At 41.3% G+C, this 20,899-nt stretch overlaps 1 protein-coding gene across 1 annotated transcript in view; it reads left to right on the top strand.

Annotated features, from left to right (window-relative positions):
• DSCAM (DS cell adhesion molecule) overlaps nucleotides 1-20,899 on the top strand; it is a 446,151-nt gene that overhangs the window by 386,432 nt on the left and 38,820 nt on the right. Inside the window, exons 22-27 of the mRNA XM_053969848.1 lie at nucleotides 4,197-4,314; nucleotides 5,122-5,285; nucleotides 8,119-8,217; nucleotides 8,780-8,968; nucleotides 9,716-10,006; nucleotides 14,928-15,104. Coding sequence (XP_053825823.1) covers nucleotides 4,197-4,314; nucleotides 5,122-5,285; nucleotides 8,119-8,217; nucleotides 8,780-8,968; nucleotides 9,716-10,006; nucleotides 14,928-15,104 — 1,038 coding nt within the window. The remainder of the gene's footprint in view (nucleotides 1-4,196; nucleotides 4,315-5,121; nucleotides 5,286-8,118; nucleotides 8,218-8,779; nucleotides 8,969-9,715; nucleotides 10,007-14,927; nucleotides 15,105-20,899) is intronic.

Genomic DNA, 20,899 nt, shown 5'->3' with positions numbered 1-20,899 from the left:
ACATCCTGTAGGCCGTTATTTTGTAGTTGTTTGCTTCCTTTTTTTGTTCCTCTTACTGCACAGTAACTGTCCAAGTAATGATACCATCACGACAGCTAATAAGAGTTAACTTTGAATTGAATTATGTCAACTTAATTATAACCCCTTTAAGAACTCCTTTGAGAACAATGAGAATGTCTAGATAGGGGTTTGATGTGAAATGGATAGTCCAATTTAAATGAAAGCTTAATTCAAGTTAACATTTCTTTCTTTCTTTAGTGTCTTCATTTCTCAGAACAGATTGTTATTCTCTGTAATTAACTGACAGAAATAATAAAAAAAAATCCCCAACAAACAGAAAATAATCACGGCAATGAAAGTTCAGCTTCCACGTAAGCAAGCTGTGCTTCTGCCCCTCAAATTACTCTTCACTGCTGACTTGAAAGAAGTGGGTTTAGCCTTTCAAATATACTCAGAAGACAAAAAACTTTGCATGCACTTGTCCCTCTGATTTACTGACCATGGCTGATGGGGAATGGCATTTGCTGCCAGTGTGACAGTAACAGATCCAGACCCCTGGCAATCCGATCCTCTGGGGACAACTCTCTGACTTTTGAGTTTCCCTTTTTGAGTTTCCCCTTTTGAGTATTTCTGAACTACCTGAGCATTAATTTTGAACAGATTTCCCCCCTAGTCTGCATTGCTTTGTGTGTTTAATGTTTTTAAGTAACATTTACTTATGTAAATGCGGGGTTCACATGATACACACTGCTCTGTTTCTTTGATCAGACTGGAGTACAGGGGATATTAGAAACAGAGAACCATGGAATGGGTTGGGTTGAAAGGACCCTTAAAAATTATCCAGTTCCACCCCCTGCCATGGGCAAGGACACTTTCCACTGTCCCAGGCTGCTCCAAGCCCCAGTGTCCAACCTGGCCTTGGGCACTGCCAGGGATCCAGGGACAGCCCCAGCTGCTCTGGGCACCCTGTGCCAGGGCCTGCCCACCCTCTTCTGTGAGAAAGTAAATGAAAGAATCTCCTGACCCCGGGTATTCACTGTTGGAGCTTTTATTTTTTTTTAAAGCTGAACTGCAGTGAAATGTCATAGCTCTTGTTTCCTTCTGAAGTTCACCTTTAAAACACAGTTGTGTCCTCTAGAGGAAGAAAAACCCGTGTGTGTTACATCGTCTTACAAAGAATTTCTACCCATTTCTATTTCTGTGGCAGTAAATTTAGGTTAGAGGATTTGTAATTTAAACAAACAAACATGCAGAAAAGTGCGTTATCATAAGGGAGTGCACTGTTCTGTGAAGGAACCTCTTTATCTTCAATTAATAATTGGGTAATTTGTAAAAATAATAGGAACAGACACAGCCCTAATCCAGTGCCACGCCATCAAATGTAAGGCTAGAGGGAGGTGTGTAGGCATGTGGGTAGCTTTGATAACAAAGAAGTAACCCTGCAGCTTACCCATATGATTCCAAAAATTCCCCTGGCTCAAAAGAAAGAGGTCTGTGAGATTCCAGGCTTTTTTACCTCATGAATGCCTGCTAGAATTTCAAACCTATTGCTCTGATGTGGATTTCACTTGACATTTATTTTGTTTCTAGTTTTCTTTGTGCACCTTTTAGCAGTCTCAGGACATCATTTGAAGTTCAGCTATAAAGAAAATTGGTCTTGAAAAATTTCCTGCTGTTTTACCATTTCTTTTAAAAGCACTCAGTACATGGAAGGAATAAGAAAATCCATAGAAAGCTGTGGATGTTTTCACAGAAATAGTGCACTGTGCTTTTCTGATGATTTTCTGAGTCATAGTCTATCATCTTACCAGTGCCTTAGGCTCCTGTGAGATTTATGTTACTTCCACACATCTCAGTAAAATGAGGGATACAGGATACTGAAAACCAGGAGCTACAACATTAATGTTGCACTTTCAACATCTGCTCTCCAGCCTATGATTTCTTAAGGAAGAATTCACATTGAAATAACTATTAAAAACAAAGGGAGAGCACGGAAAGTTTGCTGACAGTGGTGCCATGCCATGCTGAAGGCTTCAGCAGGATTCCTGTGTTCCACGTGTTTTGTCCTGCAGGAACTGGCAACAGTTGGGAGTAGCTGGATGTTTCAAGAAACACTGGAAATGTGGGAAGGCCACGGAGAAAATGATTAATAGTGAGTTTTAAATGAGTTTTCAGACTTCATGTTGCAGAGGGAATTTTGCACAGAACAGGAATCAGAGCAGTGCAGATGCTCACAGATGTTTTGCAGATAGAGCTGACAGCATCTCCTGCTGCTTTTCAAAGATGGCATGAGAGCCACGAGGCACCTCCTGCAGCAAAACCTGGCACCACTGAAGACAAATGTGACTTCTAACACCAACTTCAGCAGAGTCAGCATTTCACTCTGTGTCTCTGGGTACTCTGAGCATTTTGAGTTACTTTGGTTAATTAGCCCAACCCTGGGTGTGGTGGGTTGACCCAGGCTGGGTGCCAGACACCCACCAGAACTTCTCCATCACTCCTCTCTGCAGCTATACAGGGGAGGGAAAATATAACAAAGGTTCATGAGTTGAGATGAGGATGGAGAGAGACCACTCAAAAAATACCATCACGGGCAAAACAGACTCAAATTAGAGATACTAATTGAATTTACTACCAACAAAATCAGAGCACGATAATGAGAAGAAAAATAAATCTTAAAACCCCCTTACCCACACCCCTCCCTCCTTCCCAGCTCTACCTCCTCCTCCCCAGCAGCCCAGGAAGATGAGCATAGTGGTCACAAGCAGCTCATCACATCTGCTGAACATGAGGGAAGCTTCTGGCAAGCTGTGACCTCCCCACTACCAAAACCTGACCATACAAACTCAACACAGATGGCCTCTGGGAGTACAGCCCTGTGCAAGTCTTTTCTAGAAAATGTTATCTTAGGAGTGCCCAGGTGGAAAACCAGCCTGATCCATCAGGGCTTCTGAGTGCCCAGTGTCTTTGCAGCACTCTGGTGTCCGACCTCCCCAGGGCAGCACAGGCCACGGCTCTGTCCTGGAAGGGTTAAACCTCAGAGCTCTGCAGGGAGGGAGCCAGGGATCTCCAGCTGCTCTTCAGCCAGGACAGGACATGTTAAGAAAGCAGTGCTGGCCAATTACCCGACCTTCACTTTGTCTGTTACCTGAATCTTCAGCTTGTGTTTTAGTTAAAATTTTGACCAGAGGAAAAAAAAAACCTCTTAAGAATCTTGGCCTTCAACAGTGCTTGAAGAGAACATAGGCAACACAGTCCAAATTGATTGTATAATCTGTGAAATCTTTTCTTTTTATGAATATCTCAAGTCCCATTGCAGCCTACTCAAGTAATTTTGCTTAATTTTTCAAGGCCTGTTCTTTTATGCATGAATCTTTTTCCAGATTAACTGTCCCAGTTATATTTGATGCTGGGTCTCATTTTCATGTTTTCCTAATTGGTGCAAAATGGATTATTAAGTATAAGTGCTGATCTGTGTGCACGATTGAAGTAGATCAGGACTAAAAATACAGTATTTTGTCTACCTGTATTCAGTATGTGCTTTTAAAATGTATAATTTAGAGGCCAACAGCAAGTGTATTTCTATCAAGGGTCATTCTTGAGGAATAACAAATGAAGTTTAACATAATCTATAAACTGAAAATACACAAGTAATATTTTTAGGTGATCTGAGAGCTGATAAGAACTGATTTCAGTTTGTTCACATTTGTGGATTTTAGATAGACTCTACAATGTAGTAATATACATGAAGGTTTGTTTCGCTTAATATCAAAATTGTTGTAGAAGAAATGTATCAATAATTTGGTTTTTATGAGACACCTATCTGCTGTGGACAATTATTGTTGGAAGTGTTGAGAAAAGCATCCCTTGGACATAATTTTCATCCATAATTTCTATTCCAAAATACATAAAAGTTAGTAAAGATGATAAATAACTGGGTTTGCACTCTTTCTCTACAAAGATTCTTCAATGCCATGCCTCATCTCTCTTTTAGTTACTTGTCTTCCAGGTACTGAAACTGATATTCTGCTTGAATAAGTAGCTAATATTACAAGTTAAATGGAATTAGTACCCTAAAAACATCATTTTTGGATTGGTTTGGTTTTCCCCCTTTAATTGTGGGTGTCTCCATTTCCCTTCCAAGGGCTATATGAATGGACACCTCACTTCAGTCTCTCTTGCTGTCTCCCTCCCAGCTCCTGCCAGGATTCTGACGTTCAGCGGGACGGTGACAACGCCCTGGATGAAGGACATTGTCCTCCCTTGCAAAGCCGTGGGGGACCCTGCTCCAACAGTCAAGTGGATGAAGGATAGGTAACCAGCAACTAAATGTACAGCTCAGATAAAGCCCATTTCCTTAAAATCCTGAGGGTTGTGGGGAGGCTGATCCTGGGTCACTGGCAGGAAGGAGAAGGACCATTGGTGGTGATTTGGTCACAGTAGATAAGGAGTTTAGAAATTCCTTCAACTAATTGGCTGTGGTGATTACAGGGCATCAAAGGGAGAAAAAATAATGAAGAAAGACTAAAGGTAAACATTCAAAATGTAAAGGATGTGTTTTTGTTTTATCCTCAGGCAGACAGAAAGGTTTTATTCTGAGAGAGCAAAAGTGCCTGATACAGTGATTTGTGCTGAGGTGGGCAGTAAATGTCTTGCACATATTTAATTTTCCATTATTCTGTTCTCAGCTTTAGTTTCACAGTCTGACAGAGCCACTTGGAAACACACATGGACAATAATTTTCATCCAAGCACTGTGTAAGCAGGGAAATTACAGTGCTATCAAACCATCTTGTGCACTGATATAAATATCTATGATTTCATAAGGATGAACTTCATAGCCAGGAACTGCCTATACCCTCAGTTCAGCATTTTTATGAAATAACAAGTTAAGGAGTGAATTTCTGTTTTCACTACACTGGGTCCAGGAAAAGTGCATTTTTAAGCGAATGATAGATGTTTCCCAACAAAAATCACTCCTTTGCTGCCTTATTGAAGGGACACACCTCACCTCACACCTTTTCCGCTCTTTCCATTCTTAGCTGCTTCAAAAAAAAATCCACTTTTGAGTAATTTTGATTGTAACTTCTTTAATGTATGCACTTTGTTTCCTGTGAGGCAGTAACGGGACACCCAGTCTAGTGATGATTGATGGGCGAAGGAGCATCTTCAGCAATGGCAGCTTCGTCATCAGGACTGTGAAAGCAGAAGACTCTGGCTACTACAGCTGTGTGGCCAGCAACAACTGGGGCTCAGATGAGATCATTTTGAATTTGCAGGTACAAGGTAAGGCTGTTGGATCTGCCTCAGAATCGTTAACACTGCTTTTACTGGTAATGCAGAGGTGTGTCTGTTTGAAATGCAAAATATCCATATTTATGTGTATTAGTGCAAATCTAATTCTTCCAGATTCACACATAAGCCATTCTGACTCAGCCACGGGCATTTTATGATCTAGAAAATGGTGCTTTAGGTGAAACAATTCACACACTCAGTTAAGTCTCTATGTGAGTTTTTGTAAGATTGACAACTGTGTGTTTGCATTCAGTTATCTTCTAGTTCTTCACACAGAAAGTATCAGCTTCTGCCTTCTCCTTACAAATATCACATGTATCATTTCAATATTACAAAATTCAGAAAGACGTGAAGGCCTTTAATTTAGCTCCTGAAAAGCTATCAGCAGAAATTTACCTCCATGCTGAGACCTTGCACAAAAACTTCATGATGCAGGTACAGAATTTTATTATGAGGTGAATATGAGGAAGCTTTGGAAATGAAACATCAGCTAATGCATTTTTCCAGCTACATTTTATATTTGTGCTGAAAAGCACAAAGTGCATCCAGGATGGTGTTGATATGTACAAAAGCAGGGACAATATAAGAATATAAACTAAGAGAAAAGTGAAGCACAGCCTGTGTATTCACATGCCAAGAATTCCCTGTGCAGATTTCCTTGCTCATTTGCGCAAAAGCAGATCCTTCAAATGCTTCAATTGATGCAAGTTTTTGTACCAGATTGGACCATCCCTCTCCTGGATGTGGAATTTAAGCTTCAAGTGCAAACACATGAGAGCTCAGAGAAGTTGTTTCCACTGCAGTCCCCCTCTCTCCCTGCCTAAACCATTCCACTAAGCCTTGGAACAAACATCATGGCAGATATTGGCATATATCAGCTTCCCTACAATCCAACAGAAACTAAAGATGCTCTTCTGTGGTGTTTGAAGCATGACCACAACAGGAAGTAGGGAGAGAAAACACCAGCAAATGGAAACCTTATATTTATATTTCACTAAGTACTTCTGTAATTGCATATATTTGCTGTTATTGGACTGCAGCAACTAAAAGCAAATCAATATTACTTCCCTAAGGGACAGACAAAGAGTGGCTTTTAATATGTGGGACCACCATTTTTTGTAGATAGGGTGAAGCTGTGATGAAAGCTTTTGCAGTAAATCTTTCCCAGTGTAGTGTGTTCAGTCTCTCCCCATGGAATCAGCCAAGTCACTCAGAATAACAGAACAAATCCATCTCACTGAGGGAATTTTCCTTCAGAGCATAAACTGTCTCTTTTGTTTTCTTCAGCCCTGTTTGGCCCTGTGAGGGCAAAAAAAATCAACTTCTCTTTGAAGTAATCCATAGCTGGAAACCAGCAGACTCTGCCTTACATCAGGACCCATTATTCTGCAATCTGATGACTCGAACATGAACTGCAGTGAGGAGCTTTCCCTGGAGTTTCACTCTGCAGGAGGGGCTGCCCCTTAAGCATAGGCAAAGCAGCAATGTTCTCTGGCAGCAGAATGCTGGACACAGCAGAGCATTTTGGACTTCTGTCCTGCCTGGTCATGGCACTGTGTCAGGACAAGGGCAGCTCCTTCCAGCACGGGTCACTGACACCACCACCCTCTTCTGTCCCGGGCCAGAGGAGCTGGGGCCGTCCTGTTGTGTCTCCTCCCCAGACTTCCATCCCATCTTTGCTGCTGTTTCTTGATCCTTTGCAAGCATGGACACTGTCCATACCTCACTCCTTATTCTCCGTATGAGGCAGCAAACCTTGATTTTGTCTACATTTCTGACAGTTGAACATTCCCAGTCTGTTTCCAGTCCCAATTCCCTGTGTCAGTTCCTAGTCCCAGTTTGCCCTATCCAGTCCAACTTTTTGAGATGTGGCAGGACTCCTTCTCTGCCCTTTAATGCTGGAAGAAATTCCTCCAGCAAGGGTGGTGAGAGCCTGGCACAGGGTGCCCAGAGGAGCTGTGGATATCCCTGGATCCCTGGAAACCTCCAAGGCCAGGCTGGACAGGGCTTGGAGCAGTCTGGTCTAGTGGGAGGTGTCCCTGCCATGGCAGTGGATTGGAATGAGATGATCTTTAAGGTCTTTTCCAACCCAAACCTTTCCATGATTTTCCTCTAAAGGAAGCTGGGAACTGGGAAGTGGATGAGAGTTGAGACCTCTGTTTTACTCCTGCACTCAGCCAGCAGCTGGTCTTTGGAACCTTGATCTTCCATCCCCCATAATGTTTATGGGGAGCAGCAGAACAGAAGTGTTTCCAGGCTTTGCTGACAGGGTTGGGAATTCTTTATACCAAAAGCCTCAGTGGCTGGGAAGAGGACTGGATCTGCCTCCAGTCACAAATCCATCTATGATACCTAATTAACTCTCACATTTGCACTGGCAGAAGCCCTTGATTTGCACCTTTTTTTTCATTTTTGCCATAATAGCCTGCAAACACAGGAATGAGTGGGGCATCATTTTCAACAGCACATGTTTCCTGTCACTAAAATTTTATCTTCTCCTCAAAACAGATATCAAAAACAATGAAAATTAATGGCTGGGTAGCTCATGAGCCATTGAGGTCTAACAGGACAGATGCAAAAAAAATTCAGAGAAAAACAAAGGTTAAGAATTGAAAGACAAAATTGTGCATAAAATTAAATTAAAAAATGTGAGCTCATCTGTTCTCATCTTAACCAAGGATGTCAGCTAAACAGGCACTTTGACAGAAATCATTTGCATTTTTTGCAACTCAAAACAGCTATTTGATAAATGACTGTTAGAAGTGATTAACATGGTGTCAAACCATTTGATTGCATTTTCTATTTTTAACTATTTCCCATCTAGTTCCTCCAGACCAGCCAAGACTCACTGTATCCAAAACTACATCTTCCTCTATCACTCTTTCCTGGATACCTGGAGACAATGGTGGCAGTTCTATCCGAGGTAATGTAATTCAGATTAATTGCTGCTTCTTACTAAATTATCATATGTTGATAGGATTAGTATAAGATTATGAATGGCTCAAAAAAAAAAAAAAAACCAAAGAAAAAAACCCCAATCTGTATTGCTGTCAACCCTTAATGTGCACTATCATGGCGATAACAGCTTTCAATAAATTGCAGTTTGTCTTTGTGGTGGTTTATTCACACATTTAATCACTTTCTCCTCAGGTGTTATGACAGTTGCTCTATCTGATTTTCCAAATGTGTAATCTCTAACCACTCATTTTGGAGGTGCGTGTTCGTCATCTGGTTGTTGCTGATTGAAGGGTCCTTAGAAATATCCATCCTTTTTTTTTCCCCCTTGAAGCCATCATAAAAAAATTGTATTTAAGCCGTTGTCAGGGCGGGCAAAATGCATTGCCTGGTATCTTTCAGTCAGGGGAGAGCTGTATGTTTCCCTGCACATGGGATTTTTTTTTTTCAGTTTTGTTAGGTCTTTAAAATGCCTACTTGTGTTACCTGAAGGATTTGTGATACCGTTGCCCTCCGCGCTTTCCCTCCAGGTTATATCCTGCAGTACTCAGAGGATAACAGTGAGCAGTGGGGCAGTTTCCCCATCAGCCCCAGTGAGAGGTCCTACAGGCTGGAAACCCTGAAATGTGGCACCTGGTACAAGTTCACCCTGACTGCTCAGAACGGGGTGGGGCCGGGGCGCATCAGCGAGATCATCGAGGCCAAGACGCTCGGCAAAGGTGCGTTGGTTCCATCCCCTGCTCCCTCCTAAAGCTCCTGCACTCCGCTGGGGACCTTGGTTTGATGAGAAAACAGGCTTGGGTATTTTAATATTACTGGCTTTGGAAACATTTAAATGGCTGGGATAAAAAAAGCTGTGGCTGTGGGACTTGAAGCCCACACAGGCTGATGTTCCGTCCTTTTATCTCTAATAATTTTTTTCTAAGATGGGTTGGCAGATACTTGGTAAGAGGGTGTCTCCACTGTCACAGACTATAGCAATTCCAAGTATTTCATTGCCATGAGGAAATTGCCTCTTCTCTTATAAAAAATCAGGGGTTTATTTGTCTTGATGTTGAAGGAAGACAGGGAGTATATTTATGTATAAAGGAAATGGAGCCAGTGTCTGATTTCTGCTCCAAGACAGTATTGCAGGAGTGTGCAAGCAACATCCTCTGAACTGGATAAGTGTTAAAAATAAAGGAAAAGTTTGTGTCAAGTTCTGCAAGGCAAAACAAACCAAATTTTTTGAATGGATGTTTGGATATTTTTTCCACATTCTGATTTGAAAATCTGGATTCGTGAGTCTGGCACAAAATGGGAAAAAACATTTAAGAAGGAGGAGAGGGGAGGGAAGTTGAATAAATAGAAACTGAGTTTAAGCTAGAATCAAGATTGCCCTAGAAATTATCCTCAAGATTTTATATTTTGTGAGGCGTTATCTGCAATATTTAAGCATTTTGTCTGGAATATCCCACTGCCTCTAGAGCCACAGTTTTCCAAGGAGCAAGAGCTCTTTGCCAGCATCAACACCACGCGGGTGAGGCTGAACCTGATCGGCTGGAACGATGGTGGCTGCCCCATCACCTCCTTCACCCTGGAGTACCGGCCCTTTGGGACCACGGTCTGGACAACAGCCCAGAGGACATCCCTGTCCAAGTCCTACATCCTCTACGACCTCCAGGAGGCCACCTGGTACGAGCTGCAAATGAGAGTGTGCAACAGTGCTGGCTGTGCAGAGAAACAAGCGAAATTTGCCACGCTCAATTATGATGGCAGTAAGTATTTCCTTTAATTTACACCTCAGATGCTGTTTTACTTGGGTTTCAGGTGTGATTTTTTTTTTTCTTTTTGCTCATCTTCCCCTCAAAAACCCCATTTTGAATTTGCCAACCATGCTGTCAGAGAGGTTAAAGTCTCAAAGATGTAAAATAACTCCTGATTTCCTGACAGAAGGCTGTCAGGCAGAAAAGAGGAATTGTTTATTTGTCCTCATTTTGGAAAAATTCCGAAGTCAATCAGCCATGAGACACATAATCATAGGACATTAAAAGTCATTAGTTCCAGTGGTTACAGGGGCCTTTCCTAGTATTTCATGCATCTTTTCCATGAAATTTTAGTCTTCCATGGAATTTGTTCCTGCAGCCATTCACGGGGGTGTCTGGCTTAATTGCTATTCCCTGTGACACAGCCCAAAACCCATGATGGGACACAGTGGAGCAGCCAAGCAGGTTGTCCTCCGGGAAAGCCCCTGGATAACATCCTCCAAGGGCAGAGCAATGGCACTGCAATCATCCTCGTTCACAGACAGGGGACAGTGAAACTAATGGCCATGACAGATGGCTCTGTCAAATGGCCATGACAGATGGCTCTGTCATGCCCAGCAGCAGGACACAGCCCATGAAGGAGTTGTTGCATCCTGCCCTTCTGCCAGGGGTTACTGCCCACCCTGCAAAACCCAGGACACAAGGGCAGGAGCAAACATGCCAGATTGTCACTCAGTGCAGCTCAGGTCCTGCCAGGCTGAGTGAGAGCACTTGTGGCTCCACAGTGGGGAACGACTGTGTTCCTGGCAAAAAGGCAGCACAGATGGCTCCAGATGGCAGCTCTGGATTGCTCCAGTGGGAATTGCCAGAGCTTTTCTGGAGACATCCAGTGCAGAACCTTGCTGTGTTGCCAGGGATGTTGTGCTGCATTGTGCAACCACTTGGCAACATCTGTAGTGTTAAATTAAGCTACAGCACTGGTGAGCAAGTTCAGACAAGAGCTGATGGTTGTGACAGCGCCAAATTGGTAGTTGTTTGTAACTCTGTGTTGGTAACACGCCTCCACACAAACATCACCACTCATGTGCAGCTCAGGGGTCATTCCCAGGCAGAAATGTGGGATATGACTTAGGCAGGGTTTAAACCTCAGCACCTGACACATCCTCTACTGCTGTACCAGCCTTTGTGCAGGGTACTCAGCAGCTCTTGCAGATAATTAATTACACGTGCCCTCACCCTTTGGAAAAATATCATCTTTGGTAAGCTGCCACACAAGTCCTCATGTTATTTCAGACAGTCTGGAAAATTAAGAGAGAGATCTTGCTTCAGCACTCCAGAGGCCCACAGGAAACCAGGATCTAAGCAGTTACTACACAAATGTTCCAGGTTTTTCCAGGCATGTGAAGGATTTGTTTTACTGAGAAGTGTAGCTGTTGTCAATAATAACAACTCTTTCAAGTATTATGAGTTAATTTCTTCTCATTTTACTTAACCTATCCTGGTTTTGTTTTGTTTTCCAATATCTTTCCACTGGCATCATCCAACTTCCAGTTGATCTGCTATCATCACTTTTATTTAATTGGGGCAAACAGTCTTAAGCCATGCCTTAAAATGAATTTATATCAAAATGCAGATCCAGAGCTTTAAATTTCCACTTGTAGCACTCAAATCAAAACTATTCTTACAGTGATCTGATCTGAAATGTTGTCAGGCTCTGCTCTTTGATTGGGTGATGATACTTACCCTGGTGTCACACATTGTGACCTGCATACCCTTTGATTTTTTATGTTGCTGTATAGCATCTTTAAAAGGGATAAAATGAAACAGTAAAAAATATTTGCAGCATTAAATTTCCTGGGCCACTGCTTCTGGTCAGCTAGAAAATTTCCTATTTGTGATATTGCTGGTTTTGTTTGTGAAGTGTGCTTTGCCAGGACTGTATTGTGCCTTAGAGAGGCAGAGCGAGCTCAAATACTGACCCCGAGGTTATGAGAAGAAAACATGGATGGAAAAGCAAATTTCAGTTTTCAGATTTTCTAGATTTGCTATGTTCGACTCAGAACCGAAATTTTAAATGATGATGATGATGATTATCATTCTTACAAGTATTTGATGCAGAAATTTTTGCTTCCTTAGACAGGGAATTTTTTGTTTGCAGAAAACATGCCAGTGGAAATCTCTTGGCCAGCTCCACTTTTGAGTGCTGTCCCTGCCTCTACCTTTGATTCACTCTGTGATGTGAGATTAGCCCCTTCCAGCTTCCAGGGGTCACAGCTGCCCCTCCGATAAAGCAGATACAAGAGCAGCACTTTGAAGATTAGATAATACAGTGTATGAAAGTTGTGGGATGCCAAACGCTAAGAACAAGCTTAGAAGCTTTAGCAGCTTTAAGATAAAGCCTTTGTAAAGTTTGCAGAAATCCCAGAGTTACATGGTTTTGGGTCACTTTGCTGCGTGTGGGAGAGCTGCTGAGGAATATCATGGCTCAGCATCCTTCCCCTCAAATCTCCCCGTGCTGAATCAGGTCAGAAGGTTAATGACAAACCTACGTGCAGCTTTTTGCTCTCTGTTCGTGGGCATTTCAGCAACGATTTCCAGCTTACAGGTTTGCTGACCTCCCTGCCCCTGGTTTTTTCAGAAGCACGCAATCCATAAGGAGATATTTTTAGCCTCGTGCAGCTGCAGTTGTGGAGAGCTGCAAAGGAGCTTCCCAGCTCGGGGATCAGCTACTCGGTAGCCCTGGCGTTAAATCGGATCAGCTCTAAACTCTGCTAATTGATTCTGACCCACCCAGGCACTCCCTGCCCCGAAGGACACAGGAAAGCACTCCTGAATTCACGGGGTGCAGTGGGAGATGCTGCAACCAGGGGGGAAGAGGAGTCAGAGACATTCAGATGACAACTTCTGTGAGGCACCAATCAGGCTAACAAAGGGTGATGGTGAACCGACCTGGAAAACAAAACAAAGCCTCCCCGTTTGTCTGGCACTGAGTCCTGAAAAAAGCTTTGAGCATCCCGCTCCCAGCAGGCACCTAGAATGACAACAAACGTTGAAGTGGTGTTTTCTCCATGCATGGCAGGATTAATTTTTTGGTAATTTCTAATGCAATTGCTGAAAAGCAACAAAGGGGTGATGTGAAAACGTGCAGTATGTTTTTTTAATTAAGCTCCAACTGCCTGTTTATAATGTTGTGAGGTTTACATTTGCCTAGGGAGAGGTATGGATAGTGATAATCACATATCTAAACACTTCAGGTTTAAATGAAATAAAGGCCACTCATCATTTGATTTTCATCAAAGTGTTAAGGAAAGCATGAAATAATTTTAGGCAATCTTGAACCTAATGGTGTCTGTGTCTGTAATTCAGAGAAAACTTTGTCCCTTTAGTATCCAGAAGAGTTTAGGAGGATGTAGAGACAGTTATTAGTATTACCTCCAGGAGCTTGAAGTTTTTTCCATTTCTTCATGTAATAATTTTATTTGCCATTAAAGTAATGCAAAATGTGCATCTCAGGGCAAGATGAAAATATCCTGCTGTGTGTTAAAGAAACAGAAAATTACAAAAAAAAAAAAATTAAATTATGGCAAAGAACTGCAGTGGAACGTTAGAAAAATATTCCAAATGCAATTGTAAGAAAACAAATTTTCCAAAGTACCTAATATAGGTTTGGATGGTTGTAGCTTTTCTTCTTATCTTTGTCCCTTTAGGGAGCTGCTTTTCTCTTTACATGCAGCTGAAATAGCTCTTCTGAAAAAAACAAGACTTGGGATTCTACGTTTTTTCTGTGGTTATGGCACTCACACTGTACTGCATCAGATCTCAGTTCTGATTCTGATACTGTATAGCACATAATGAGATATAACTATATCACTTAATGCAGCAATTAAAATGTAAAAAAGGATGTGCTTGTTTTTCTCTCTCACCCTCCTTTCCTTTTAGCAAGTAAGTAGCCACTTTTATGTTTCAGTAGCTGGTTAAAATTTAATAGCTTCCATCCAAAGTCATCACAGTTCACAATACTTATGTGTTTCTACGCATTTCAAGCAAATCTGCATTTTATAGCCTCATTTGTGGTTGCATTCAGCAGTTTAATAATAATCAGGAAACGAGTGAGAAGTCTTCCATGACTAAACAGCCTTCCACAGAAGGTGCTGCATTCTTCTCACGTCCCTTAGAGGTAAAGAAGAAAAGAATTGAAAAGTTCAAGTATTATATATCACCAGGAAGCCAGGTATATTCAAAATGCAAATATGTCCCAGAATGAAAAAGTGAGCTGCCTGCCAGTAGCTGGTAGATTCATTTCCCTCGTTTCCCTCTCAAAATTTGATTGTTTCTATCCAGCATTACTCTCCTGTTTTACTGATGAGTATAATGTCAGACAGTCTTTAGCAGATTAGTATCAGGTTGGCTGTCTGAATTTCAGATCACTATCACTGCTGCACCCTCAGAACTGATAGCAGAATGTCTGTGTGCAAAGGATTAATCTGATGTATGTGACACAAAATGAGCTTTGTCAAATGAGTTCCTTGCACAGCAAAGCCCGGCAGAAATGTCACAGCAGTGCTATTTCCCCATAATAAGGAATAATAGACATAGGGAAGAATTCTGAGCTCTCTTACAGCTTTTTAATAATTTAATAGGACTCAAAATTAATCATAGTGTTTGACTGTATATCAGGCATGGTTTTCCTTTAATCAATGAATGCAGTTCTTCTGGATTCCTGATAATCTCTGTCTCTGCAGTCAGTCCCTCATTACCATGAGCCTGGTTATGTGTTCGTGGCCATTAGACACACAAATGTAGCCTCCACCCCAAACAGAAAAATCCTGCTGAGGATTCTGCCTGCAGCTGAAGCAACAACATGCCTTATTCCCTGAGAACTCAATGTTTTGTCCTCGTTAAGAGGCCTCTAATGCCATGACCCTGTTTCCAGGTACAATCCCTCCTCTCATCAAGTCGGTTGTGCAAAGTGAGGAAGGGCTGGGAACCAACGAAGGGCTAAAGATGCTGGTGACCATCTCCTGTATCTTGGTTGGGGTCTTGCTGCTCTTTGTGATGCTGCTGATCGTGAGGAGGAGGAGGAGGGAGCAGAGGCTGAAGAGGCTGCGAGGTAAGGGGGTGTCTGTGGAACTTCTCTCTGCCTGGACATGAAAATAGGAGTGGGGCTGCACGTGACCAAAGTGTGCAATCCCCAGCTGGGATCATTTTCCTGCAATACAGAACAAAGTGTCTGTGTTTCCTATAGAAATTCCTTCTTTTTCATTTGGTCATAAGTTTCTAAAAAAATTATTAATATATACATTGCTATTATTTTGCATGGGGGAAAGGAAGATATTTCTCATTGATTTGCTTTCCTTCTTTTGTCATTTGTTTGCTTCCCTTGATGACCTTTTTTTGAAGGATGAAATCAGATGTTCTGAAGATGAGGGAATCTCAGTTTTCCAGCAGATGCTAACCATTATTTCCAAATTATAAAATGAAAGTAGTAAGATTTTAGTGGGATAGAACACACAACCAGATACTCTCAGATTTGTTACCACATTTTCCCCATTATTTTTTATAATAGAACATACACAACGCTTCATTGTTCACTGACTTTTCATTGTTGCTGATCTGTATTTTCCTCTAATCCTTATTCAAATTCAGTTGTTTGTTATGTGAATAAGATTTAGATCTGTGAATTCATTCAGCTTTATCATTTTTCTAGCAAAAAACCCCTGGCTGAGCCGCAGCCAAGTTTTTGACCCTTTCAGTCTGACACTGCTGCCCTTTAGCTTTTGCACTGGCAAAAGGTATTTTGGGAAGGTATTCCCTGAAGGTATTTGGGAAAAAAACATTCAAATCCAAACTCGAATTAAGAGTAAAACAATTTGTCATCAGCAAAAAATAAGCCAAATCTCTTCCAGAAGCTACCTAAATAATTAGTTATTTGTATTTTAACCAAAATGTGATCATGGTACCTATTAAAACCAGGCTCAGCTCTATGTTTTCCTTCTGACCTTCCTACTTCTCTCTCTTTTGGTTCTAATTTTGTCCTTTGCAACACTATTTTGGAATTAAAAAAACAAAACAACAACAACAAAAAAAAAAGATAGAGAGCATGGGCAAATTCATATATAAAGAAGGACAACCGACCTTATGGTTCATACACAGTCCTGGAAACCAGGACATCTGGATGCTTTAGCTTGTGTAATCACTTTTTCTTCAAAACCTTATAAGCCCTTTACCTTGCTAGTTTTAGGGTTTTTTTCATTTAAAAAAAAATATGGTAAAGAAGAAGAAAGTGTTATCTTATCTTATCTTCTTAGAAATACTGTGGAATTCAATCCAGTAATGAGCAGGACATCTCAAGCCCTTTGGCTCTAGAAAATGATATTTCTACACATTATTTTTTCATGGTTAATTTGCAACTATTATAGAATCTTGAGTTACAGTCCCTTGAGGAAGGCTGATGATCACTGACCAGGGTGGCTTTTGCATAAAATAAAATAAAATAAAATTTCTCTGAACTATTTCCTCTCAGAAATGAGAAATTTAGAAAAATATTGGAGCTTCACTTAAACACCGATTTCATCAGTACTTCTGATAAAAGAAATCAGTATTTAACTACCATTTCTGCAAAAGTTGGGTCTCACTTAGCTGAATTTATCCCACTACAGCTCGACATCCCATCTGGTCCTGTCTTACTTTACAGTACAGAAGTTCTTTTTTGTATCATTTTCAGTCTCCAAGGATATCCTTTCCACATAGTGGTAAAAAAGTCATTTCTTAATGCTTTAATTGGTAAATGAAAGAGATTCATATATTTAAATTTTCTTCTGTAGTTTTCCCATCATTTACATCCTTAACATTTTATCCATTGAGATCATTTACCAGTTCTCTGATTGCTCTGCAACAGGAAAATATTCCCTGTTGTACAGCCCTGGTTTGTGTTCTTGATGTATGACCTTATGATCCAGATTATTTTCTTAGTGATCTGGCACTTTCCTTATATTTTAGCTACCAAATTCTTGTTTCATTTTCAAACTTTTATCAGATATTATTATATTTACTCCAGACCACTGATAAATGTCCCGGATAAAAAATACTGAATAATGATTCTCTGCTTCAAATTGGGGTCTGAATACGTTGAAATCCATTTTAAATAGCTGCTGTGTTAATTTTTGCATCATGCTACTTCCTGTTAAAATACTTTGAGTTACTGAAACTTTGTTTTAGGGAAACATAAATATGATCATTTACTGTTATTTAATCATATCCCAGTGAGAGTTTTTTTTTCAATGTCATTAATTCTCAGCAAATTTTAATCTCATTTAAAAAAATCCATTTTGTTTGACATGGCTGCTTGACCACAAATCTGTATTGATTGGTCTCAAGTCTCCTTTTAATTCATTTCATTAAACTTCACTCAATTTTTTTTATTATTTTGTGCATTGCCAGGATCAGACTGATAGGACTTAAGTAATTCAGAAAGTTTTTTGCTCATTCTTTTTGAAGACTGATCCCATGTTTGACATTTTCTGCTCTTCTTGAAGTTACTTCATGTTCTAAAAGCTTTCCTGACAATAAGTATTGCTGTTCCAGAGAACTACTTACTAAGTTTTTCTGATGTCCTAACTAAAAAATAAATGGTTTACTCCAGTAATTGTTGTGATTAACATTTATACAATTTTTGAAAGGGAAATATCTCAGTATAACTTGGTTTGTATGACCTAGTGGGGTTTCTTTGAGGCACAATATTCTTTTTTCCTAAATCAGGATTTCCTGTAGCCTACATCAGAAAAATAATCTCCACAGTGCGACCTTCTAAAATAATTAGTGCAAATTACAGATGTAACTCTTGCTTTTGTGGCTGCAGATGTAGGGTTTTTTTAACCTGTTTGACAAAGAGGAGAGGGAATTGCAGATTTATTTGCAGTGTGCTCTGCATGCAAACATCTGTACCCCTGCTTATGGACCATGGGTTTGACTTCCCATTTCTGTTGAAGAACAGCAGCCTCTCCATTCTTGATCCTCTTACCACTTGTCTGGATGTAGGAACAGTTAAACATTTTTCTTCCTCCTTTATAAAGAAAACAGATTTCTCAGCAAAGTCCTGATTTTTGCCCAGTTTAGTTGTTCCACCAGCCAACTCACACAAAAAGGTCACTTGGCTGCTGGAGTTCATGCAGCCATTCAGGAGTTCAGCAGATATTCTCAAAGAGAAGCCTGATGGTTTAATGCTCCTTCTGGCTATTAAACCAGCTCTGCTACTCCTGGAATGGTTTTCCCTTTGTTTTTGAATCCAATTCACCTTAACACAAGCAGAAAGGATCAGCGTGGCTTGATAGTTCAGGAGTGGCAGGATGCAATTTAAAACTCTATCACTGTCCCTGATTTCCCATGGGGCAAACCTGATTGTGTTAAGAATTTTAAAGGTGGCTGTGCCAGCAAAGAAAAGTGATGGCTGTGGCTTTTTCACTGAAGAGATGCTTGGCTGGAGCAGAGATCATCCCCTTCCCTCTGTCATCAGTGCCCCCTTCCCAAGCCCTGCTTTCACCACCTCAAAACTGGGAGGTGATAGGACACAGCCAGGGATGCTGGTTTATTTTAGAAAGTATTATCAATCTGCTGATCAAAAGGGTACTGCAGGAAAAGCACAATAAAATCTCTGGTCATTGGCGTGTGACAATGACATTTCTCCTGGAGATGATGTTTTGGACACATGATGTTGTGGTGGAGGGGTCCAGCCCAGGGAGGAGCTGGAGCTGCTGCAGAGAGCCCAGAGGAGGCTCCAGGATGAGCAGAGGGCTGGAGCAGCTCTGCTGGGAGGAAAGGCTGGCACAGCTGGCATTGTTCACCTGCACAGGAGAAGCTTTGGGCTGAGCTCAGGGTGGCCTTGCAGGGCCTGAAGGAGCCCCAGGAAAGCTGGAGAGAGACAATTTCCAGGGCATGCAGGGACAGGACACAGGGAATGGCTCCCAGTGCCAGAGGGCAGGGCTGGATGGGAGATTGGGAATTGGGAATTGTTCCCTGGCAGGGTGGGCAGGGGCTGGGATGGAATTCCCAGAGCAGCTGTGGCTGCCCCTGGATCCCTGGCAGTGCCCAAGGCCAGGTTGGACACTGGGGCTTGGAGCAGCCTGGGACAGTGGGAGGTGTCCCTGCCATGGCAGGGGTGGCACTGGATGGGCTTTAAGGTGCCTTCCATCCAAACCCACTCCATGATTCTGTGATATTCAGTTAATTTTAGGCTTCTAGATTTTGGTTTGATGGATAGAGAGGAGCCCTTTATATTCCTGCCAGCTTTGTTTTTGTCCCATCCCACACCAACCTGAGTGCCCATCATTAACTCCAGCAGTTCTGCTCACCATATGAACAATCTGCTTGGATAATTAACAAATTTAAAATCCGCTGATGGAGTTTTTTCCTTTCAGTGCTTCATTATTCAGCTTTTGGCACATTACATGGTCTTGTTGATGCCTCATGTTATTTCTTACTGCAGGTGCACAACCTCCTGTGCATCTCTTTAACCAAGAATCAAGATGTGTTAAGGAGCCCTTATGTGCCACGTACATTAATTGGTGTGAATTTTTTTCCAGATGCAGCATGGAAATCATCTGTGTGCTGGGCAGCACCTGAGAACATGTGAGGGAAATTGTTTGCCATTTAAACCTGATAAAAAAAAATATGAAAAGGAAACTGAAGTACATTGTAATAAGTTTCACCTTTGTCCCTTCTGCTTTTCTTGAGTTGTGAATTCCTTGCACAAATACAGACTTCACTTAATGAGGCAGCAATTGCTTCAAAAAGCAATTTTTGAATGAAAATGAAAGAAATATTTGCATATTAAACCACCCTGATTATGTATGCCAGAGGGGGAATGTGTGCACAGGGTCTTCATGATGCTGGTGCTGCTAGAATAGCAAGAAGCATCATAAAATTTGCTAAAAACAACCCCATTACTTGCAACCAGTGTCATTATTATTGTTGTGTTGGGTTTGCTTGGCTTTTTTGTATTCTTCTGAGGAAATTTGTCCCTTCCTGGGTTTTTGCAAGTCAGAAACAAAACTCCTTTGGGAGCAGCAGTGTTGGTCTTTTGGTTTATGACTGATGGCAAAGATATTATCATCAGCTAGGCACTGTCACTTCCAGGTGTTAATGGCAAAGACAATCTCATTCCAGATGAAAAATAGGAATTCTGAGTGCCCAAAATGAATGTTTGGCTTAGATGAGACACCTCAGATGAACCATCCTTCCCTCCACCAGGAATCTTCCATGCTTTGTGCTGGAAAGGGATGGAGGAAGGTTCAAACAGACCTAGAGGGAGCACGGAATTCCAGCTTCTCCAGTGGTATGTGAGGAATAAAGCTTAAGAGAGGCAAGCTGGCACTGTGTCAGATAAATACAATTCAGAAAAGTGGTAAAAGGGGTTTTGCTGAGATTTTTTTAACGAATAAAAAGAGCCCTCTGTCCATTCCTTTTAAAAATTAGTACAACACAAGCTATAGAGATGTGTTTAAGATGGTGGCTTGTTTCTGTCTGCATCCTTGGAATTTTAAAAGCACGATATTTAATAGGATCACAAGTAAGGAAATTGTTGTAGGTGTTGGAGACCCAAGAGGTGATTGAGGAATAAAAAAGGTTGAATGGAGAAAACAGAGACAAATTCAGTAAATGTCTTGGCAGGTGCTGGTAGATTTACAAGAAGCAGATAAAAGAAGAAATGTAAACTTCCATATAAGAATTGTTTGAAGACTTAGAACTTGGAATTGCTTTCTTCTCAGATTTGCTTCACTTGGTTGCACAAAAGGCTGCTTTGTTGCTGTGTGATAAACTTAAGGACTTGGGAATCAGCATTTTAAGTGAGTTTGTTTAGCAGCAGACTGCAGGAGAACAAAGCAGAGCTGCCTGTTCTTGCTGGATGAT

The sequence above is a fragment of the Vidua macroura genome, chromosome 2 (assembly GCF_024509145.1).
Source record: "Vidua macroura isolate BioBank_ID:100142 chromosome 2, ASM2450914v1, whole genome shotgun sequence".
NCBI classification, from domain to species: domain Eukaryota; kingdom Metazoa; phylum Chordata; class Aves; order Passeriformes; family Viduidae; genus Vidua; species Vidua macroura.
Note: the sequence above shows the minus strand (reverse complement) of the source record. Positions and strands in the feature narration are given on the sequence as shown.